General features: G+C 37.2%; 1 protein-coding gene across 1 annotated transcript in view; it reads right to left on the bottom strand.

Annotated features, from left to right (window-relative positions):
- The window catches only part of ptprq (protein tyrosine phosphatase receptor type Q), a 152,531-nt gene that overhangs the window by 8,244 nt on the left and 125,899 nt on the right, over window positions 1-18,388 (bottom strand). Inside the window, exons 51-55 of the mRNA XM_069904020.1 lie at window positions 13,640-13,721; window positions 10,439-10,529; window positions 5,089-5,165; window positions 3,795-3,929; window positions 1,818-1,943 (exon numbers count right to left, since the gene is read on the bottom strand). Of these exons, the coding sequence (XP_069760121.1) occupies window positions 1,818-1,943; window positions 3,795-3,929; window positions 5,089-5,165; window positions 10,439-10,529; window positions 13,640-13,721 (511 nt within the window). The remainder of the gene's footprint in view (window positions 1-1,817; window positions 1,944-3,794; window positions 3,930-5,088; window positions 5,166-10,438; window positions 10,530-13,639; window positions 13,722-18,388) is intronic.

The raw sequence follows: 18,388 nt of genomic DNA, 5'->3' as shown, positions 1-18,388 counted from the left end.
GTGAAATACTGTCTGAATAATCAGATTTATTTTAAAAAAAAAAAAAAATTAGATGGCAAAATGGGTTGGTGAGTGCAGTGTGGTTGATGTATCAAAGTGGAATTCAGAAAGGCTTTGATAAGGAAACCCACGGGGAGGGTAAACCAAAGTGTTTGAACCAAAGGATCCAAAACAAGTGAGTAAATTGGTTTTCTTTCTCTTGAGATGAAGAGGCAGAGTGGTGAAGGGTGTTTTTGTGATTGGAAGCTTGTAACCAGTGATATACCACAGGATCAGTGCTTGAACATTCACTGTTTGTTTGATAAATATAAATATGTATGAGATAGCTAGCTAGTGAGAGAGATGTGTTAATGATTTTGGATATGAATGTAGGAGAAATGATTAGTTGGTTTGTAGATGACTTTGAAATTGTGGAGGTGTTGATTTTTGTAGGATAATTGTAGACTTCGGAGTTTGATGTTCAGACAAATAGCAGATGAAATTAAATCCTGAGAAGTGCAAGGTGATGCACTCTGGGAGGACTAAAAGGTTAGGATATACAAAATGAATGGAGGGGCCCTAGGAAGCATAGAGGGACATTGGTGTACAAATTCATTTCTCTTAAGGTGGCGGCATTGGTAGATGTGGTGGTGAAGGTGGCACATGAGATCACATGTACATTAGCCTGGGCATAGAATATATGAACAGGGAAGTCATGGTACGTTTATAAAGCATTGGATAGGCCACATGTTATGTACTTTGTGCAGCTCTTCTCTTCCACTAGAGGAAGGATGTATTTACACTGAAGACAGTGTAAAGGGGATTCACCAAGATTTTGCATGGGATGAGGCACTTTGAATATGAAAAGAGACAGGATAGGTTGGACATGTGTTACTTAAAATTGAGGAGGCTGAGACAGGACCTGAAAAAGGAATGTAAAATTATGAGGAACATGGGGTAGATGGTAGGAAATGCTCCCCTTGCAGAGGTATACAAATCTAGAGAGCCTAGCGCAGGGAGTAAAAAATTTTTACAGGGGATCTGAGGAAGAACATTTTCACCTCAGATGGTGGATGCAATTTGGTGCAAACTGCCCAATAGGTGGAAGAGGCATGTACCTTAACAGTTAAGTAGCAGCTAGACAAGCCCTTAAATCAACAGACCAAGTGTTGGGGAAATAGGATAGACGATTACTTGATGAGTGGTATGGACGTCATTGGCCAAAGGGCATGTTTATCTGATTCTATGATTTTGAATAAGTTCAATTTTGGGAACTGATTGAACTGTAACATGTGGCCTTTTTCATTTCTTTGATAAAGAAGGAAAAATTGGCTCATTTTTTTTCTAATCGCTGCCAACAACCAAAGATGGAAATACACACATTAAAGTTGGTTGATATGAAGACTTAAGTAGCTAGTGTGTCCAATGGTGGTGTCGCCAACATCACTGCAGGCTACAAATGGAATCTATTTGGGGAGTGAACTTGTCAGCTACACTTTGTGATTTACTGTTAATAATCTTATTCAAGTAGGGCCATTTAAAAAAAAAAAACAGTAAAGTAAAATGTAGAGTTGTTTGTATATTATTCAATCATTTGAGATCCTCCATCTTTTTTGTTTCTGGTCATGTGATTATATTGATGTCTAATTTGAATTTCATGGGCAGATTATACTGAAAGTACTAATAATAAACTTGCATAATTTAATGAAAAATGCTATAATCCATTCATTTAATATATGATTAAATGAAACAATCTGGAGCCTGTTTTATGTTGTTTCACTATCGAAAATTAATCTAAAAAATCTTGTCATCTACTTCATAGAAAACTAGCTCAGTACCTTTTCAATTTTCAGTTCTCGGATGGTCCAGTCTGACTGAATGTTTTCTGCTAGTTTAGTGATCACAATATCTCCAAATACAGTGACTGGCTTGTTGTCTTCAGGCCAATACTGGTGGCACCTGACCTGAATAAAATTTTTTAAAACACAGTTGAAATTTTTTCAGTAGCCTTAGTTGCCATCGTGAAATACTGCATACAATTCTAGGCTGTTTACCTGACCCATTTGGGATAGGACTGGCCATTATATTTCACTAAATTTCTGAAGTCTCCTCCAACTGTGGGCCTAGATTGCAAATTCTTACTTGGTCTTCTGAGAACCAAGGCCCATATCTCTCTTGCCAGAACTTCAAAGGAAGCTGGTTTCGAGAATATCCTGAAAGGGGAAAATTCACGTCGCTGGGCTCTGTGCACCCAGTGTATGCATAAGGTTTATTAGCTTCATCTGAATAGGCAAAATTACAAAATGAAATGTATACAAGTTTATATGCCCATAGTTATGTATGAAGGAGATGAACCAGAGATGAATTTGGACGCAGTGAAATTTATTTTATTTTTTTGCAGAAAAAGTAAAAGACAATTGAATTGTAATTTTTTTTCCCCTCTACAGCATGGCAGCCTCTGAAGCGACTACCTGACATGATGTGGATGTACATCAATGTGCACATAACAACATTAGCTGCATGAAGAGCTGAGAATTGCAATCAGTCAGGATAGTTTTTACACTTACCTGGACAAAATTGATGGAATTGTTCTCTCTATATATTTAATGTATAACTCCATGAAAAGGATAGCTAGGAGGTTGGGTAGATGGGCAAGGAAAGCAGCCTAAAGAAAATTTTATTTTAGCATTGTAGAACGCATCGAAAGAACCAAAAATATCGACTAGTTGATCCAAGCCAAGGCTTTTATTAACTAAAAGACTGGAGCATATCACATGTAGGTCGACCAGTCCAGAATGACCTGGTCTGGCTAGGAGCAATCCTTTAAGACCTGCCAGTAGGCGTGGCTATGTTCTCAGCTAATCAGTCATCCTACATGACCATCTGTTCATGTACACATTGGTGATAGAATCTGGACTATCACAAGCATTAACCCTTTCAGAAAAGTAGCCAAATAACTTTGGGATGCAAGAAAGAGACAAGACATTCATCTGGTTAGAAAAATGAAATGAATTAAAGTGAAATGTTTATTATTGTCACGTGCACTGAGATTATAGTGAAACAACATTGTTGGCATACCATCGAGGCAAACCAACTATAAGTACATAGATAATATAAAATAAAAGTTCAGGCTGGATTGTGCCAGAAAAAAAACACTCAAAATGGAGCAAGCCCATGACTAGATAGATGTGCAAGATCAAGGGATCATCTTTCACATATGAAAAGTCTGATAATGGTTGGAAAGATGCTGTCATTGAATTTGGCAGTATATTTTGAACTATTGTACCTTCTGCTGATGGGAGGGGGTAAATACTAGGGTGGTATGCATCTTTTGTTACTTTGGGTGCCTTCTCAAGGCAGCAGGAAGTATAGACAAAGTCAAAAGTGGGGAGGCTGGGTGGCCTTGGCTGTGTTCTTGTACCAAGCTATGATGCATCCAAATAGGATGCATCCATAAAAAGATGCCAGTTGTCAGCAACACCCTGATGCCCCTGTGATTTCAGCCACCGTTACTCATGTTGCCTGGGTGTGGGAAAACATCTAGTGATCTGTGCTAGGGCAGTGGTAGAAGGAATGGGTTAAATGCAATCTGAGCCAGATTGTTGTGATTGCACAAAATAATGGCATAAGCGTATAATCATTATTTGTTGTCTCTAATACTAAGTGGCGCTGTTAATTTAAGCATGCAATTCCATTTTTATAAACAATTCAGCATGTTGCACATTCTGTAAAATTGGTTAACTGGAGAGGCACAATCTGCTCAGATAGAGTTTAGATCATGTACAACAGAATATTATCTTCCATCATTGACTTACTCTGCCTTTTCCAAAACAATGTATCAACATGACTACGGATTGGGATCTTGTCTCCCAAATCATCCTCCAAAAGTCTGCCACTGTTCCTGGTAAAGGACCTTGAGTAGCAATGAATTCATTTGGACAGAGATAACCCTAAAAAATAAATTGTATGCTTCAAAATATCATAGTTTGAAAACCTTTCTGAATTCCACTGCATTGTTCTGTTGTATTTCAGCAAAAGATTGAATAGAGAATCAGTAAACACCCTTATTTGGTCATTTTACAAGGAAGATGAATACAGAACTAGAGGTCAAAAGGGGAAGGAATTAACAGACCTGATGGGTCATATTTTCCCACACATTTATGGCCGTGGTTCTCAACCAGAAGTTGGGTGAGAACCATTGATCTATGGAATGAGCTGCAGGTACAATTGAGATGTTTAAAAGTCATTTACATAAATATTTGGAAAGCTTTAGAGGGATATGAGCCAAACATGATGATGGGACCAGCATAGACAAGTTGGGTTAAAGGGCCAGTTTATGTGCTGTAAGAGGGTTGGGACATGCTGAGAAGACGTTGGGTTCTCAAATGTAAGCTCTTTCTATTTGATTAGGATCAATTTTTTTTAAAAAAAAATGCATTGAAGACATTAACAGTTTTGCTTGACATAATTGGCAGGGAGGCAGTTCCATCTGCTTAAATCCATGGTTCTCAACCTTTTTTCCCCCATTCACATACCACTTTAAGTAATCCCTTACTAATCACAGAGCACCTATGGTATAGTTAGGCTGTAGTTAGGATTACTTAAGGTGGTATGAGTGGAAAAAGATGATTGAGAACCACTCCCATACAGATAAGCATTGGATCTCAGTGGGATAGTAAGCAAGGAGAGAATTCCTTCTAATATTAAATAGCAGGGACAATCATAATATATCCTGAGGCAAGAGAATATTTGATGCAATTTATAAATATTTAATAGGTAATCAATTAAGAGGCAACAAACCTGAGTAAAATAGGTAATTAATCAACAAATCAAATTACTTGGACTAAGAAGTGATATCCGTCATTCAAATCGGGAATCTAAACTACATCCTAAAATTAAGAATCTTACAAAAAGGTGGACCATTGAACAGTTGTTTAGATATTGAAAACTCGTTTACATTTTTCTAAGGGAACTTCAAGAGGAAAGAATACGAAGACCAGGGCACTTACTATAATGTCTTTGAGCAAGCTTCCCTGTAAGGCATCAGTTTCCAGAAGAAAAGTCCTCAGTTGGTGAGACTAATGAAGTATAGGGAAGAATTGTACTTACTGACACATAACTAGCATTGATGAAATCAGACCCTGGGACACCGGCCTCGAGCATAAGTTTCACTCTGTTGTTATTATCTGCAGAAAAGTCAAATAAGGACATCGATAATTATTAGTTTTGCTAATAACCGTTCCTAAACCATGCGGTTAGTTTTAATAAAAGGAGTACACCAAATTCAAACCCCTGCTTGAAATCATTTGTATTGCAAAATCAAAGATGCATTATAAAAGGGATATTTTGCTCTCTACCTTGCTCACGGTTAATGCCTAAAATAGAGTATTTCTTCCTGATTTAAGTTAAAATTGAAGTAGTGCTTGATGAAGCCCTAAATCCAGTCTCTGAGATCTTAGTTCATAGTCCATGACAAACATCATTTTGGTCTTTGATCTATAGCGATTACTCCTTTAAATATTTCATTATTTTTCAAGAACGCACTCAATTGCAATCAACCAGATTCTACACATCTTTCTTTTCATTTGGGTTGGAGAAAATTTGGATGAACAAATTGGATTAGATTACAAATCTGAAAAACAAGTATAATGTTTCACACACCTGTAGGTTAATGTTTGTGTCATGACATTAAAGTCAGATTTTACAGTACTATATGTATATTGCAGTAAAAGATCTGGAAACATCAAAGCAGGTTGATATTGTTTCCCATTGCTGTCATTTATATTTACATACTCAGAAGATTGATGAGAGGAATAAGAAATGAAAATTGAAAGAATCTCAGGGTTGTAAGTGATGTATATACTCCGACAATATATCTGAATTCTGATAGTTATAGCTGGGCTGCTTCTTGCTGGTGAATCTGGAATGAAGGCTGGTGGTGGTGCAGAGTAACATAATTTAAGATTTGGCCATTTTGGTTGTATATTAGGATAAATCTCTAATCTTTTACCAAAGATGGCTGTAATGATTAGGTACGTTTATAAAATTAGGTTACTGGATACTAAAGGAAGAAGAAATGAGGCACAGGTCAGGAATTGAAGGAGTTCTGGCATAGCTATGATCTTGTCTGATCGTGCAACAGGTTCAAAGGAGTTTAGATATTTCCAATCCTTCTCGTATAGAAATCATAAGCCTGAAATAACTTTTTTTTTCTTCACAGATATTCCCTAATATTCTGAGTATCTCCACTATTTTCAAATAGTTTTAATTAAATCAAATTTAGTTTAACATTTCTGGTAATTTCCTGAAACCTTTGCATTTTCTTTTTGCTTGATAAAAGTGTGCCTAAAATGCTCCAATTTTTGCATTTTACATCAAAGTACAGTAAAACTTTTGGTATCTGGCACCTAATGACGATTGGTAGATGCTGGATAAGTGTGTTTTCTGGTTGCTTGAAACTCACTCAGAATACCTAACTAAACACCTGCATTAAGAATAACCAGTTTAAAAGACAAAAGTGCCATAACTACTTGTTCAGAACAAACTTCACTTGCATAAATATATAAACCATAAAGCATTTTACTTTATTTTTAGTCATATTCTTTGAAAACATTTACTTGAATTGAAGGGTCCATGTGCAGGTTCCTCCCACTCCATGGAACCACACAAAAGACAAAAAAAATCATAATTAATCTCTCCTCCCCCAAGTTTACAGATGAATATCTGTAAAACCTAATATAACAGGTTTTACTGCAGTACAAAAATTTATAAGAATGTAAAAGATTTTTCCTACTTAATTTTGTTGCCTCAATAAATGTTACTTTGCAGCTTTCAACTCCTCTAGCATAGGACAATTGTGGGGGGGGGGGGACTGAAACATCATAAATGATTATTTTTATCAGAAATTAACCTCTATAATGAAGATAATTTTGAAGTAATCGGCAGTGACTGCAGAACATTATCTATGGTAATTTATCTAACCCTGTTAACCAGAAGTAAGACTTGCGTCTGGTGCTAACCTCTCCTCTACTACCTTGAATAATGAGGCCAACTGTACTCTCTAACAGACCTAAAATTCGAGTTGCAACTATTCTCTAGTAAATGAATGCTTATGCATAGCTTTAATTCTAAATTGGGGATCATTTATAAAAAAAAAAAAAAATGGTGCAATCCAACTTTAAGAAATTATTACCATGGTGGTTTCATTTAGTAGAATGTGATATGCACATTCGTAGACAAGAGGCTGCCCAGTGGAAGCAGGTCATCTCAGTTACTGTTCATGGCAGTTACTGTAGTGTGACAGGTATGATCTTATTGAATTGAAGAGTAGGTTTAAGGTGGTGGGTGGATGGTAGTGTGAGTAAATGGAGGAAATAGTGTTCTATTCCATTCATGGAGATCTCCATACTCGGAAGTGACACTCTTAGTTCCATGTGTCCCAGTCAGTTTGAGGATCAAGTTGATCACGGCCACAGCATTTTGTATTGAGGAGCAGGAATGCTATGATCTGAATCAGCACTGCTGTTGCGAAATAGACCAGAGAATTAAAATTAACATGTGACCATCAGTGCCCAGGATGGACCTTTCAATTCAAGTAAGATTCATGATCTGTTGTTTGCCTTACTCCTTAATTGTGAGTGAAGAACAAAGAATATCAGTCATGACCATTTGATCCAATTTCTGAATGAAAGGAAGTAACAATCCCTGTAACCTGTTGATGGTACCATCAATTGCACTGGACTGATTAAACCTGGAACTGCATGGTCTAATTCCCTGATAGATAGCAGTTCACCATTGTTTCAGCTGAGCTTAAATAGAAACAGTGATGGTTGAGGCTTGTGGCGTCAAATAATTGGAGAAAGGCCAATTTTGGAAAAAAATGAATTTTTTTTCCCCTCCTACTTCAATGTTCTTCTCTTGTACTCTAGATCTAGAAAAAACAGATTGGGCTAGGTTGTTTCCTGCCAAAAGTGCTCAGCAAGTGGGAGGCTTTCAAAGGTGAATTTATGAGAATAGAGTTGGTATGTTCCTGCAAAGATTATAGGCAATGTAAACAGGCATTTTTTTTTTTTTTTTTGAGGGATATTGGGGATATGGTTAAAAAGGTGTATAGCAGGTATAGGCAGTGGAGCAAAGGAGGTACTTGAGGAGTATTTTTTTTTAAATAATAATTTGGGAAGAAACTTGGGCAGAAAATCAAAAGGGACATGATGCTGATTTGCCAGACAAAGAAGAAGAATCCTAAGGGCTTCTACAGGCATATTAAAAGCAAAAGGATAGCAAGGAACAAAATTGATCTCACATGGAAGGTTCAGTTGATTAATGGTGTAGTAATAAAGTGGATTCTAATGGGCTTTATGGGTGAACCCAGATAGCGAATAATTGCCTCTCTGACATGAGGCCTGTGACTAGTGGTGTGCCTCAAGGATTGGTGCTGGGTCCATTGTTTGTCATCTTGTGTCAAGGATCTAGATCTGTGGTTATCAAACTGCCCCCCCCCCCCACTAAACGCTCATTCCACCTTAAGCAGTCCTTATGCCATAAGTGCTCTGTGATTAGTAAGGGATTGCTTAAGGTGGTATGTGAGTGGGAAGGTTGAGAACCACTGCTCTAGATACAATTGTTGCTGAAATATTTTGCTTGAGAAAAATTGTCATTGGCCCATTTCCTTTGGAGTTATGAAACCGTGCGCATCAACAATGTTTTCTTTCCACTCACATACCACCTTAAGCAATCCCTTACTAATCCTAGGGATTACTTAAGGTGGAATGTGAGTTTAGGGGGGCAATTTGAAAACCACTAATCCAGATGATAATTGGATCAGCATGTTTGCAGATGAGTCAGATTGGAGGTGTAGTGGACAATGAGAATGCTTTCAAAGCTTGCAGAGGAATGTGGACCAGATGAAAAAGTGGGCTGAAAATCGGTAGATAGAATTTAATGTAGACAAGTGTGCTTCATTTTGGAAGGACAAACAAAGGTCGGACATACACAGTAAATAGTAGGGCACTGAGGTGCGAGGTAGAACACGGATCTGGGAATTCAAATATATAACTCCCTAAAAGTAGCATCACAGGTAGATAGATTGTAAAGAAAGCTTTTTGGACATTGGCCTTCAAATATCGAAGTAATGAGTATAGGAGTTGGGATATTATAGTAAAATTGTACAAGACATTGGTGATGCCAAATTTGAAGCACTGTGCAGTTTTGGCCATGTAAATGCAGGAAAGAGTGCAGAGAAGGTTTACTAGGATGCTGCCAAGACATGAGGAACTAAGTTTCATGGAAAAGTTAATCAGGTTATGATGTTCTTCTCTGGCGTGTAGAAGAATGAGGTGATTTGATAGAGGAATATAAAATTTGATTGTTATAGATGAAGTAAATTCAAATGGGCTTTTTTCACTAAGGATGCATGAGATACAAACCAGAGGATATGAATTAAGGGTGAAATGGGAGAAGATTAGGAGTAACATCAGGGGGAATTTTTTTCCACAGTGAGTGGTGGGAGTGTGGAACGAGTTGCCAGTTGAAGTATTGAATGTGGGGTCAATTTTAATATTTAAGAAAAACTTGAACAAGTACATGGAAGGGGTATAGAGGGTGCAGGTAGTGGGACTAAGCAGAATAATCATTTGTGGCAGACTATTTTCTGTGTTGTAATGTTCTATGGTCCATCAGGAGACAATACAACACTTAAGTAAAATGGTTTTTGTGGATGATTACCGCTTGGTATAAATATTGGGACAATCTAATTTCTAGATGTAAATTTTACTAGTGGTTTTTATGTAATATATTTGTACCTGGTGATTTCCTTCATGGTGAGTAACAAATAAAGATCAGGAGTTTCCTAAGGGGAGGCAGAAAAGCAAATTATTTACAGTGGTTGGTGGTTATTTTAATGGCAGCATTGGCCAAAATAAGTATGCAACTTTCCCACTAGACTTCTTTTTACTGGGGAGTGGTGTGTGTGGTCTATGTTCATGAAATAAGTTGAAAACAATTTGCAAAAATAGAGAGAATGGATGAAATCACTGCAAGCTAATTCATGAGCACTTCCAGATGTGGAAACATTTGATTTGGAAAACAGCGTGTGAAAGTGGAGGTGGAACTGATTTTTGGCATGGCTCTACTTGAGTTGCTGAGATAGTTATGGTTTTTTCCAGCTTCATCTCCAACTAAAAAAATATTACTCAAGAATTTTACTCCATTGATACTTCTAAATATTTTTGTGAACAGTGGTCCATCTTGGCATTAAAGAAATTTCCAAACTACATTCCTTGTCATTATTTAGCATGACCTATGATATGACTGGATGGAAAGCATTGCTAGCTTATCTGTTAAGAGCATCATTTAAGACACAGTTTGGTTGCACAGTTCAAAACAAAACTCTAGATAATTTCTTGAATATATGTTAATTGCTTGACAAAGTCCTCTAAACATATGATTTTACATAACTTACATGGTTTTATATTGGCAAAGCGATTCTTGGTTCGGTTCCAAGGCAAGTCAGCGTCAGACGATGTGAGTTCTTGGCCTAACTTGGGGAGATCCTGTAAAGGCAGGCGCTTTAAAAACATATGAAATAGGAGCAGGATTGGACCATCTGGCCCTTTGAGCTTGTTCATGCCTTTTAAACTTCCACTGAATCTGGTATGATTAAACTCCATCATGGAAGATCTATTTTCAAAATGAATTACTTATTCCCCTTTAAGCCTTGTAATATTTTAGTCCTTTATTAAAAGTATATTCTCTTGTACTTGAAAAGATTATATAGAAATTAATATAGAATGTTGGCTAATGAATTGAAAGCTTGTATTATGGAAAAATTACATACATCTTTCATGACAATTCTTTTTTGTTCATAAGTGGTCTCCTTACTTGGAGTATATACTTTGACTTATTGTTAATATTATCAGTTTTTCTTTTTGTTCATATCTTTGGCTCTCAAGAGAGCTGGCTGATGGGGTGGGTGGGGTTTTTGTTTCATACTTGTGCAAAATTGATTTCTTTGTTATTGGACTTTTTAAAGATCTTTTAAATAAAGTTTTTAAAAAAAAAAAAAGTATATTCTCTTCTGGCAAATTGTTTCAGCTGTCTTAAGATATTGACAAAAAAAATGTAAAAAGCTTGAAGGCCAAGCGAGAAGATAGTAAATGGGCCCAAGTCAAAAATGAAGGGCATGTTTCTTTATCATCAATAAAGCATGGAAAGGGTCATCAATCATACAATTTGGTAACACTCGTGAACAATTTAATCATCGAGGACACCACAATGCAACTTCATCCAAATAATGGCAAGAGAATCCCAGAGGTGAGTAGAGATTGAATGCCTTCAATATCAAGGAAGTTTTTGATTGAGGTGCTAAGGCCGCCCATGAAACCAATCACAAGGAATCAAGTTAAAACCATTCCCGACTAGTCATGCCTAAGGTTTCCCAGAGTTCTAACCCAACATAGTTGAATCGAAAGTTTAAGCAGAATGGAAAGTTAATGTAAATTAAATGTATTTTGTGCCTAATCATTTATTACAATAAAGTTGCCAAATGAGTCATCAACCTTTTCGAGGGAGTGTCATTATTTTTCCAAAAATACAATGGTTGATAATTTGATCTTATTTCACAGGACCCCTTAATCCCTCGCCTCATTCTTTCCCTCCATATCTGGGAAAGATTAATCTGGGTGGATGGTGCATCTGGGTTGTAGTGGAGGTCTAGTGTGATTCAAATGAAGAGTTTACAAAGGTACCACATTCAGAACTCTTCTCCAGTGGAGTTAACATGAAGCTGTTAACATGAGACTTTTCCCATCAGGCATTTTTGACAAAGAAAAGTATAAAGAGTTTGACTTTCATATCCTCCTGAAAGTTAAAAGAGAAAATTAACCAAAGGGCATGGAGTCAAAGAATAATTTTCTCTACACAAAGTTCCAATGATTTAAACTCAATCTAGAGTGGCATGGTTAGCCTAGCAGTTAGCACAACACTGTTACAGCGACCCATGTTCGCCCACTCTGTAAAGAGTTTGTACATTCTCCCTGTGTTTGCATGAGTTTCTTCCAGGTTTTTCGGTTTCCTCCCACTGTTCAAAATGTTGCAAATCAATTGGGTGTAATTGGGCAACACTGGCTCATGGTCTGAAAGTGTCTCTTACCATGCTGTATGTCTAAATTTAAAAATAATAATTCTCTACACAGAAATGAGCTGTTGGGTGTTTTTAATCCTCTTGCACCTTGGGGGAAAAACACATTATGAATTTTCTTAGTTCTTTTCAAGGTGTTTATTTAGGTGGATAGGTAAAAAGATGGCTCACTTTTAATCTCTCTTGAAACTTGTGAGAATGATGGGCAATCAAGTGACTCCACGAGGTGGAGGATAGTAGTCAAAAGGCTTTTATTAGCTTAGACGTTAGCTGGGGCTCAGAGCATCTGGCCTGGATCTGAGCAGGAAGTGATCTGGGGTCAAGGCCTTAAGTTGGGATTAGGGAATCTCCTGGGAGGGGCCAGAAGGAAGGAATGGGCAGTCCAGGCCAGTACATACAGTTAGTAGAGTGGTGTAATACCACATGCTTGCACCATATCCAATGCCATTTTTAATTGACTGGCCTTGTCTGTTTTGTTGCACATCTAATAACACTTTAGAGAATTGGTGGGGGGGGGGGGGGAGGAGGAGGAGGAGAATGAAAGTTGCATTTGTTTTATGAATTCACAACCTTGCACAATGCCCCTCTGCTACTGAACACTCCTTCAGCACATATAAATTTAAAGATGCCTCGGTTCAAACTTTTCTACTTTTGAAGCCATTATGTTGCAGCAGAGCACAGAACCCTGATGCAGCTAAAAGGATCTGAATCAGTTATCTGAACATGCACAGAAGCCATTCCACTAGGATGCCATTTTTTCTGGAGCTTCCAATGCATTTGGCCCTGGCAGTACCCAAGAAATAGAAAATTTTATAAAACCATAAAAATAAAACTAGGACTGCATGTTTACAGATCCCACTCAAGAATAGGAAACAAAAATTAACTGCTCTATTTTAAACTAAGAACACATTCCTTTTATTTGTCCTACGTTCCTCCTTGCCCTCACCATCTCTTTTTGAGGATCATGAGGGGCTTGAAGTTAAATTGTTCCAGGTATTAGAACTTAAAATATTGTGTACTTTAAAGCTAGATTACAATTGTAGGCTGTGCTGAATAGCAGTCCATGACCTTGAAGGTTTACAGAATAGAACATTTAAAAACTAAGCACAAAAATCTGCAAATGCTCTGACTGTAGTTTGCACAGAAATGCTGGATAAACTCGGCAAGTTGTGCATCATTGCTTATGTAGCAAAGATAAAGACACGTAACTAACATTTCAGGCCTGAGCCTTTCCTCAAGGTAGGAGCTAAACTCAATGACACCCCACAAAGAAAAATGTCATTATGGGGTGGTCTACAAGGGATAAGCCTACACATTGACACAGTTGGTAAATTATTCTGATCAGGTTGCCACATATAATGAAGAATCTAAATCAGTGTAACATTACTAAATAAACATCAGACCTGGTAACTAGGTATTGATGATCAAATTCTTACCAGTCTCACATGCATTAAACTAGACATGAATTGTGACAAGCAAAGCTGCTAAATTCTTGGTGTGTTGTGACAACTGTTGAAGACATACCGCAAATTCTTCTTGAAATTTTAGGTTGTTATTAATGCACAGGTCTTCCACATGCTGCATGAATGATTTCTTGTTAATGGGCCTGGGGGCAGATTGAAATTTAAAAAAAAATAATAATTTTGATTAGTCTTGTTTAAAATTTGCCACCTATGTGTAGATTATCCTGATGATTGTAATTTGTAGTCTTTGTACATTAAAAACTAGGCATGCGTTTTTCTGATCGAGCATTTCCAAATAATAGCTGACCTCTTTGGAAATATATTTATCAAGAGAGCAAAGAGGGGGGGGGTCCAACATTCTTTGAAAATAATTCGCAAAACTTTAAATTCTTTCCTGTAATTTGGAAGAAATGTATGCAATCCAGGTACTCTGGTTCTAATAATGATGTTTCTTGCACTCCAAGGGATTTAAGAAAGCTAGCATTTCTTTCCAAAGCTGAAACACAGACCTGCGAGTTAATTCCAGAGGAAAACAAAAAACTCTTCTCCAGTTACCACACAATTGGTCATGCTGTTTTGATTTATACTCTGTTTGGAAGTTCGGCTTTTAATCTGATGGAAAATGGAAAATAAACCGCAGATCAAATTTTATCAAACAAGAAGGTTGGAACTACTTACTTAAGAGATTTCCTATAACTGAGTAGCCTGTAATGCAAAGATTTAGTGAAGTGTTACAAGTATATGGTGAAATTGTTTTCAACTCTTCATGATACAAAAGGTAGCAAAATTAGCTGTAGGATATGCAAGAAACACACATCTTAAAAATAGAAAAACACATCATATTCACTTTTAAGTGCAGTTAGATCCTCAATTTCTAAACCATTATTTCTAATCTTGTGTACAGAAATTCAGTATGAGATATAACCAGAACACATTTTAAATAAGTTTTTTTTTAAACTTCATGTCTAACCTTAATTTTCTGTAATTAAGTTTTATAAAACATGAATTATTGTAGTTATGAAACACTGTGATGTTGGCATTTTGGTCTAAATTATTTAATCTGCTAATAAACAGGTATGAGTGAATTCTGATTTAAATGTAACTACTTTCTTCCAATGCTGTGCATATGGTAAATTAAATCATGGAAATTGACACTGCAATTAATTATTTACCTAAGTAAAGTTAATGGAGAAGGGTTCAGAGAGCTCATTGCTGTATTTGACCTGACCTTGTTGGTTTTCGTGCAGTTGGATAATCATGTTGAGGAACTTTGGGGGACATCCGATGCGCTCTAGTATTTGCCAAAGCCCTTTCCTGCTCACGGTGTCGAAGGCTTTGGTGAGGTCAACAAAGGTGTTGTAAACATCTGAACAATGTTTATTCACTACCCATGGGATATGAATATCTCTGAAAATCCAAATATTTATCGTTTTTCCCTCATTGTCTGTACTGGGGAAGCTGTTAAGAGCCAACCACATTGGGTCTGAAGTTGCATATTGGCACAATGAAGTAAGAACATAGATTTCATTCACTAAAAATATTGGCGAATCAGGTGGTTCTTTAAAATACTCCAGAAGTTTCATTATTACTTTTACTGAGATCAGCTTTAATTCTAGATGCATTTAATTTATTGAATTTAAAATTGTCTAGCTGTGTTGGTAGGATTCGTATTTGTTTCTGAATCAATTTAGAATTTGTTCAAAAGGCATTTGGACAGGTAAGTGGCTAGAAAAGCAAATTGATCAATGGATGAGTGGAGCCAAAGGACTTGTTTTGTACTAGATGACCCTATGACTTTATAACTCTCCCTGCTGCTCTGATAAACTTATTTTCAAGTTGGTCATCAACCAGTGAAGGTCCCAAGCTCTATCAAGGGCAGTACCCTCTTCAGTCATCTTGACTAAGTTTTAGGTTTGGGAAAGGGAACATAATCCTTGGATCTCACTACGTAGTGTGCCAGAATAATTAGTAGTTAAGGACCGGCTCAAGCTTTGCAGTAAAGTCAAAGTTCAAAATTTAAGATTATACCAAGAACAAAAGGCCCCTCAAAGTATCAATTTATGGAATTACATTCCAGTGTGAATCACTGCTGGTATATAGTGAAAGGCATATAAATGGGCAGTGATGCATCCAAACAACATTTCTGTGTTGCTGAATAACAAACCCTGATCCTGTAATTACTTTAGAGTTCTGCTGGTCTCCCACCATGATCCAGTCTCGACTGCAGTAGAATCCATGGGTAAACAGTACAGATGTAGAAAATCTGCTCATTAGCTCCCCCACCCCCTGCCCAGATGTTTTTTTTTTCTTAAATGGTCTAAATGTTGCCTACACTTAATTCACAGGCTGTGGGTAGACCCAATCTACAAGAATTTGTGGGCAGGTATATTAGCCTCCACAATGTTGTAAGTGAGGCCCAGTGCCCTGGACACCTCACAAATTTAGAGACAATCTGAATATTATCCATGTCACTCAAATGGATCAAATACATAATATTTGACTGGGTTTTCCTTGGAAGTGTACTGCAGGTGACATGCATGGGCAATTTGTATAGATGTTACAACTAACTCTACAGTGCCCTCCATAATCTTGGGACAAAGACGCTTTTAAAATTTCAACATACAACATGGTAACAGGTCATTTTGGTCCTATGAGTCCATGCCACCCAATTTACACCCCATTAACCTACACCCTGGTATATTTTTGAAGGGTGAGAGGAAACGATAGCCCCCAGAGAAAACCCACACAGATACGGGGAGAATATATGAACTCCTTACAGTGCAGGATTCAAACTCTGGTTTGCCCCTGATTGCTAACGCTGCAAAAGCTTTGCACTAACTGCAACACCAATGTGTCACCTTATTTTATTTGCCCCTGTGCTCTACAGCTTCAAATTTGTAATCAATCAATTCATGTGATTAACGTGTACATTCCAGATTTTATTCAAGGTTTTTTGTATACATTTTGGTTTGACCTTGTAGATATTACAGCACTTTTTATACATAGTCCCCTCATTTCAGGGCACCATAATATTTTGGATGTAGCAATAGTATGTAAAAGTAGTCATGCTCACCACTTTGTTCCATATCACTCACATGCAATGACTGTTTGAACTCGGTGATTTGTGCACATCACCAGGTGCTGAATATCTTCTCTGGTGATGCTCTGCTAGGCCTCTAATGCAACCATCTTGAGCTCCTGCTTGTTTTGGGGTTTGTCCCCTTAGATTTTCTCTTCAGCAAATGGAAGGTCATGCTCAATTGAATTTGGATCAGGTGACTGACTTGGCTATTCAAGAATTTTCCAGTTTTTAGCTTTGAAAAGCTCCTACATGGCTTTAGCAGTATATTTGGGATCATTGTCTTGCTGTAGGATGAAGCGGTCGGTGTCCAATGATTTTGGAGGAATTTGCTCAAACTTGAGCAGATGTTTCTATACACCTCAGAATTCATTTTGTTACTGCCATCAGCAGTTATATCATCAATGAGGATAAGTGCACTAGTACCTGTGGCAGCCATACATGCCCAGGCCATAACACCCCCACCACCATGTTTCACACATGAGGTTGTATGCTTTGGTTCATGCGCAGTTCCTTTAAGCCTGCACACTTTGCTCTTGCCAACACTCTGATACAGGCTCATCTTGGTCTCATCTGTCCACAAGACTTTTTTCCAGAATTCTGCAGGCTTTTTAAATACTTCTTGGCAAACTGTCATCTGGCCGTCCTGTTTCTGTGGCTAACTGGCAGTTTTCATCTTGCTTCTGTTCATGAAGTCTTGTGCGGACAGTAGTCATAGGCTTTTGGGGATTTTTCTTCATTATGATAATTTCTGATGATAGAAGGAGGTCTTCCTTGGCCGACCAGTACACTCTTCTTAATAATGTTTACAACTGTTGATTTTGGGTAATCCTAAGGTTTGGGCGATATCTCTTACTGCTTTATTCTTGATTTTTCACCCTCATAATGGCTTCTTTGGCACAACTCTGGTCCTCGCGTTGAAAACTACAGACTCCAAAGGTGATCAAAAGCTTAGAAGCAACCCTAGTTCTCTTGTATCTGCATCAATTAAGCAATTAAACATACCCATGTAATTACAAACGCCTCTGAAGCCATATGTCCCAAACATTAAGATTCCCTGAAATTAGGAAACTACTGTATGTATAAATGTTGTAATTCTACGTGGTCAAAACAAAATGTATACTTAATAATGCACATTCTAGATGTTCTATTTAATAACATCTAGAATGTGCATTTTAATAATGAGAATTGCTTTTTTACAAACTTAAAACTGGAGAACAGGCTAAATAAAGGGGGGGGAAAAGTGTCTTTGTCCCAAAAATTATGGAGGGCACAATAAGTGGTTCTTTCACCCACTTGTCCTAACAAATGAGATGTTCTCCCATTGAATTAGGAAAAGATCCTGCAGAATTAATGCTGAATGATACTACTAGAAATGCAATTAGAGGAACTTCTGGGCTACTATATTTATGTTCTGAGTTTTATGCATTTACAAAAAAAAAAATGTAATGCACTCTTGTAACCAGAACACCAACTTCAATTACGGTAGGATTTTATATACTTTTTTACTTTAAAATTTGTGTATGGTTCTACTTTAAATCCCATATAAATTTCCGTACTGTCCATTTTCACAGATGTTCTCAAAGTATATTTGAATGCTTTTTTCTCAATATGCATTTCACATTTAGAGTATTAATTTTACTTCAAGGAATTTTATAGCTAGATCTTGCAGCTGGGCATATAATGACTTTTTATTAGATTTGTTATGGCCATAAACATTATTCCTGTTTT

This window comes from Narcine bancroftii, chromosome 11 (assembly GCF_036971445.1).
Source record: "Narcine bancroftii isolate sNarBan1 chromosome 11, sNarBan1.hap1, whole genome shotgun sequence".
Lineage (NCBI taxonomy): Eukaryota > Metazoa > Chordata > Chondrichthyes > Torpediniformes > Narcinidae > Narcine > Narcine bancroftii.
The sequence above is the reverse complement of the archived record's forward strand: the minus strand, read 5'-3'. Positions and strand labels throughout refer to the sequence as shown.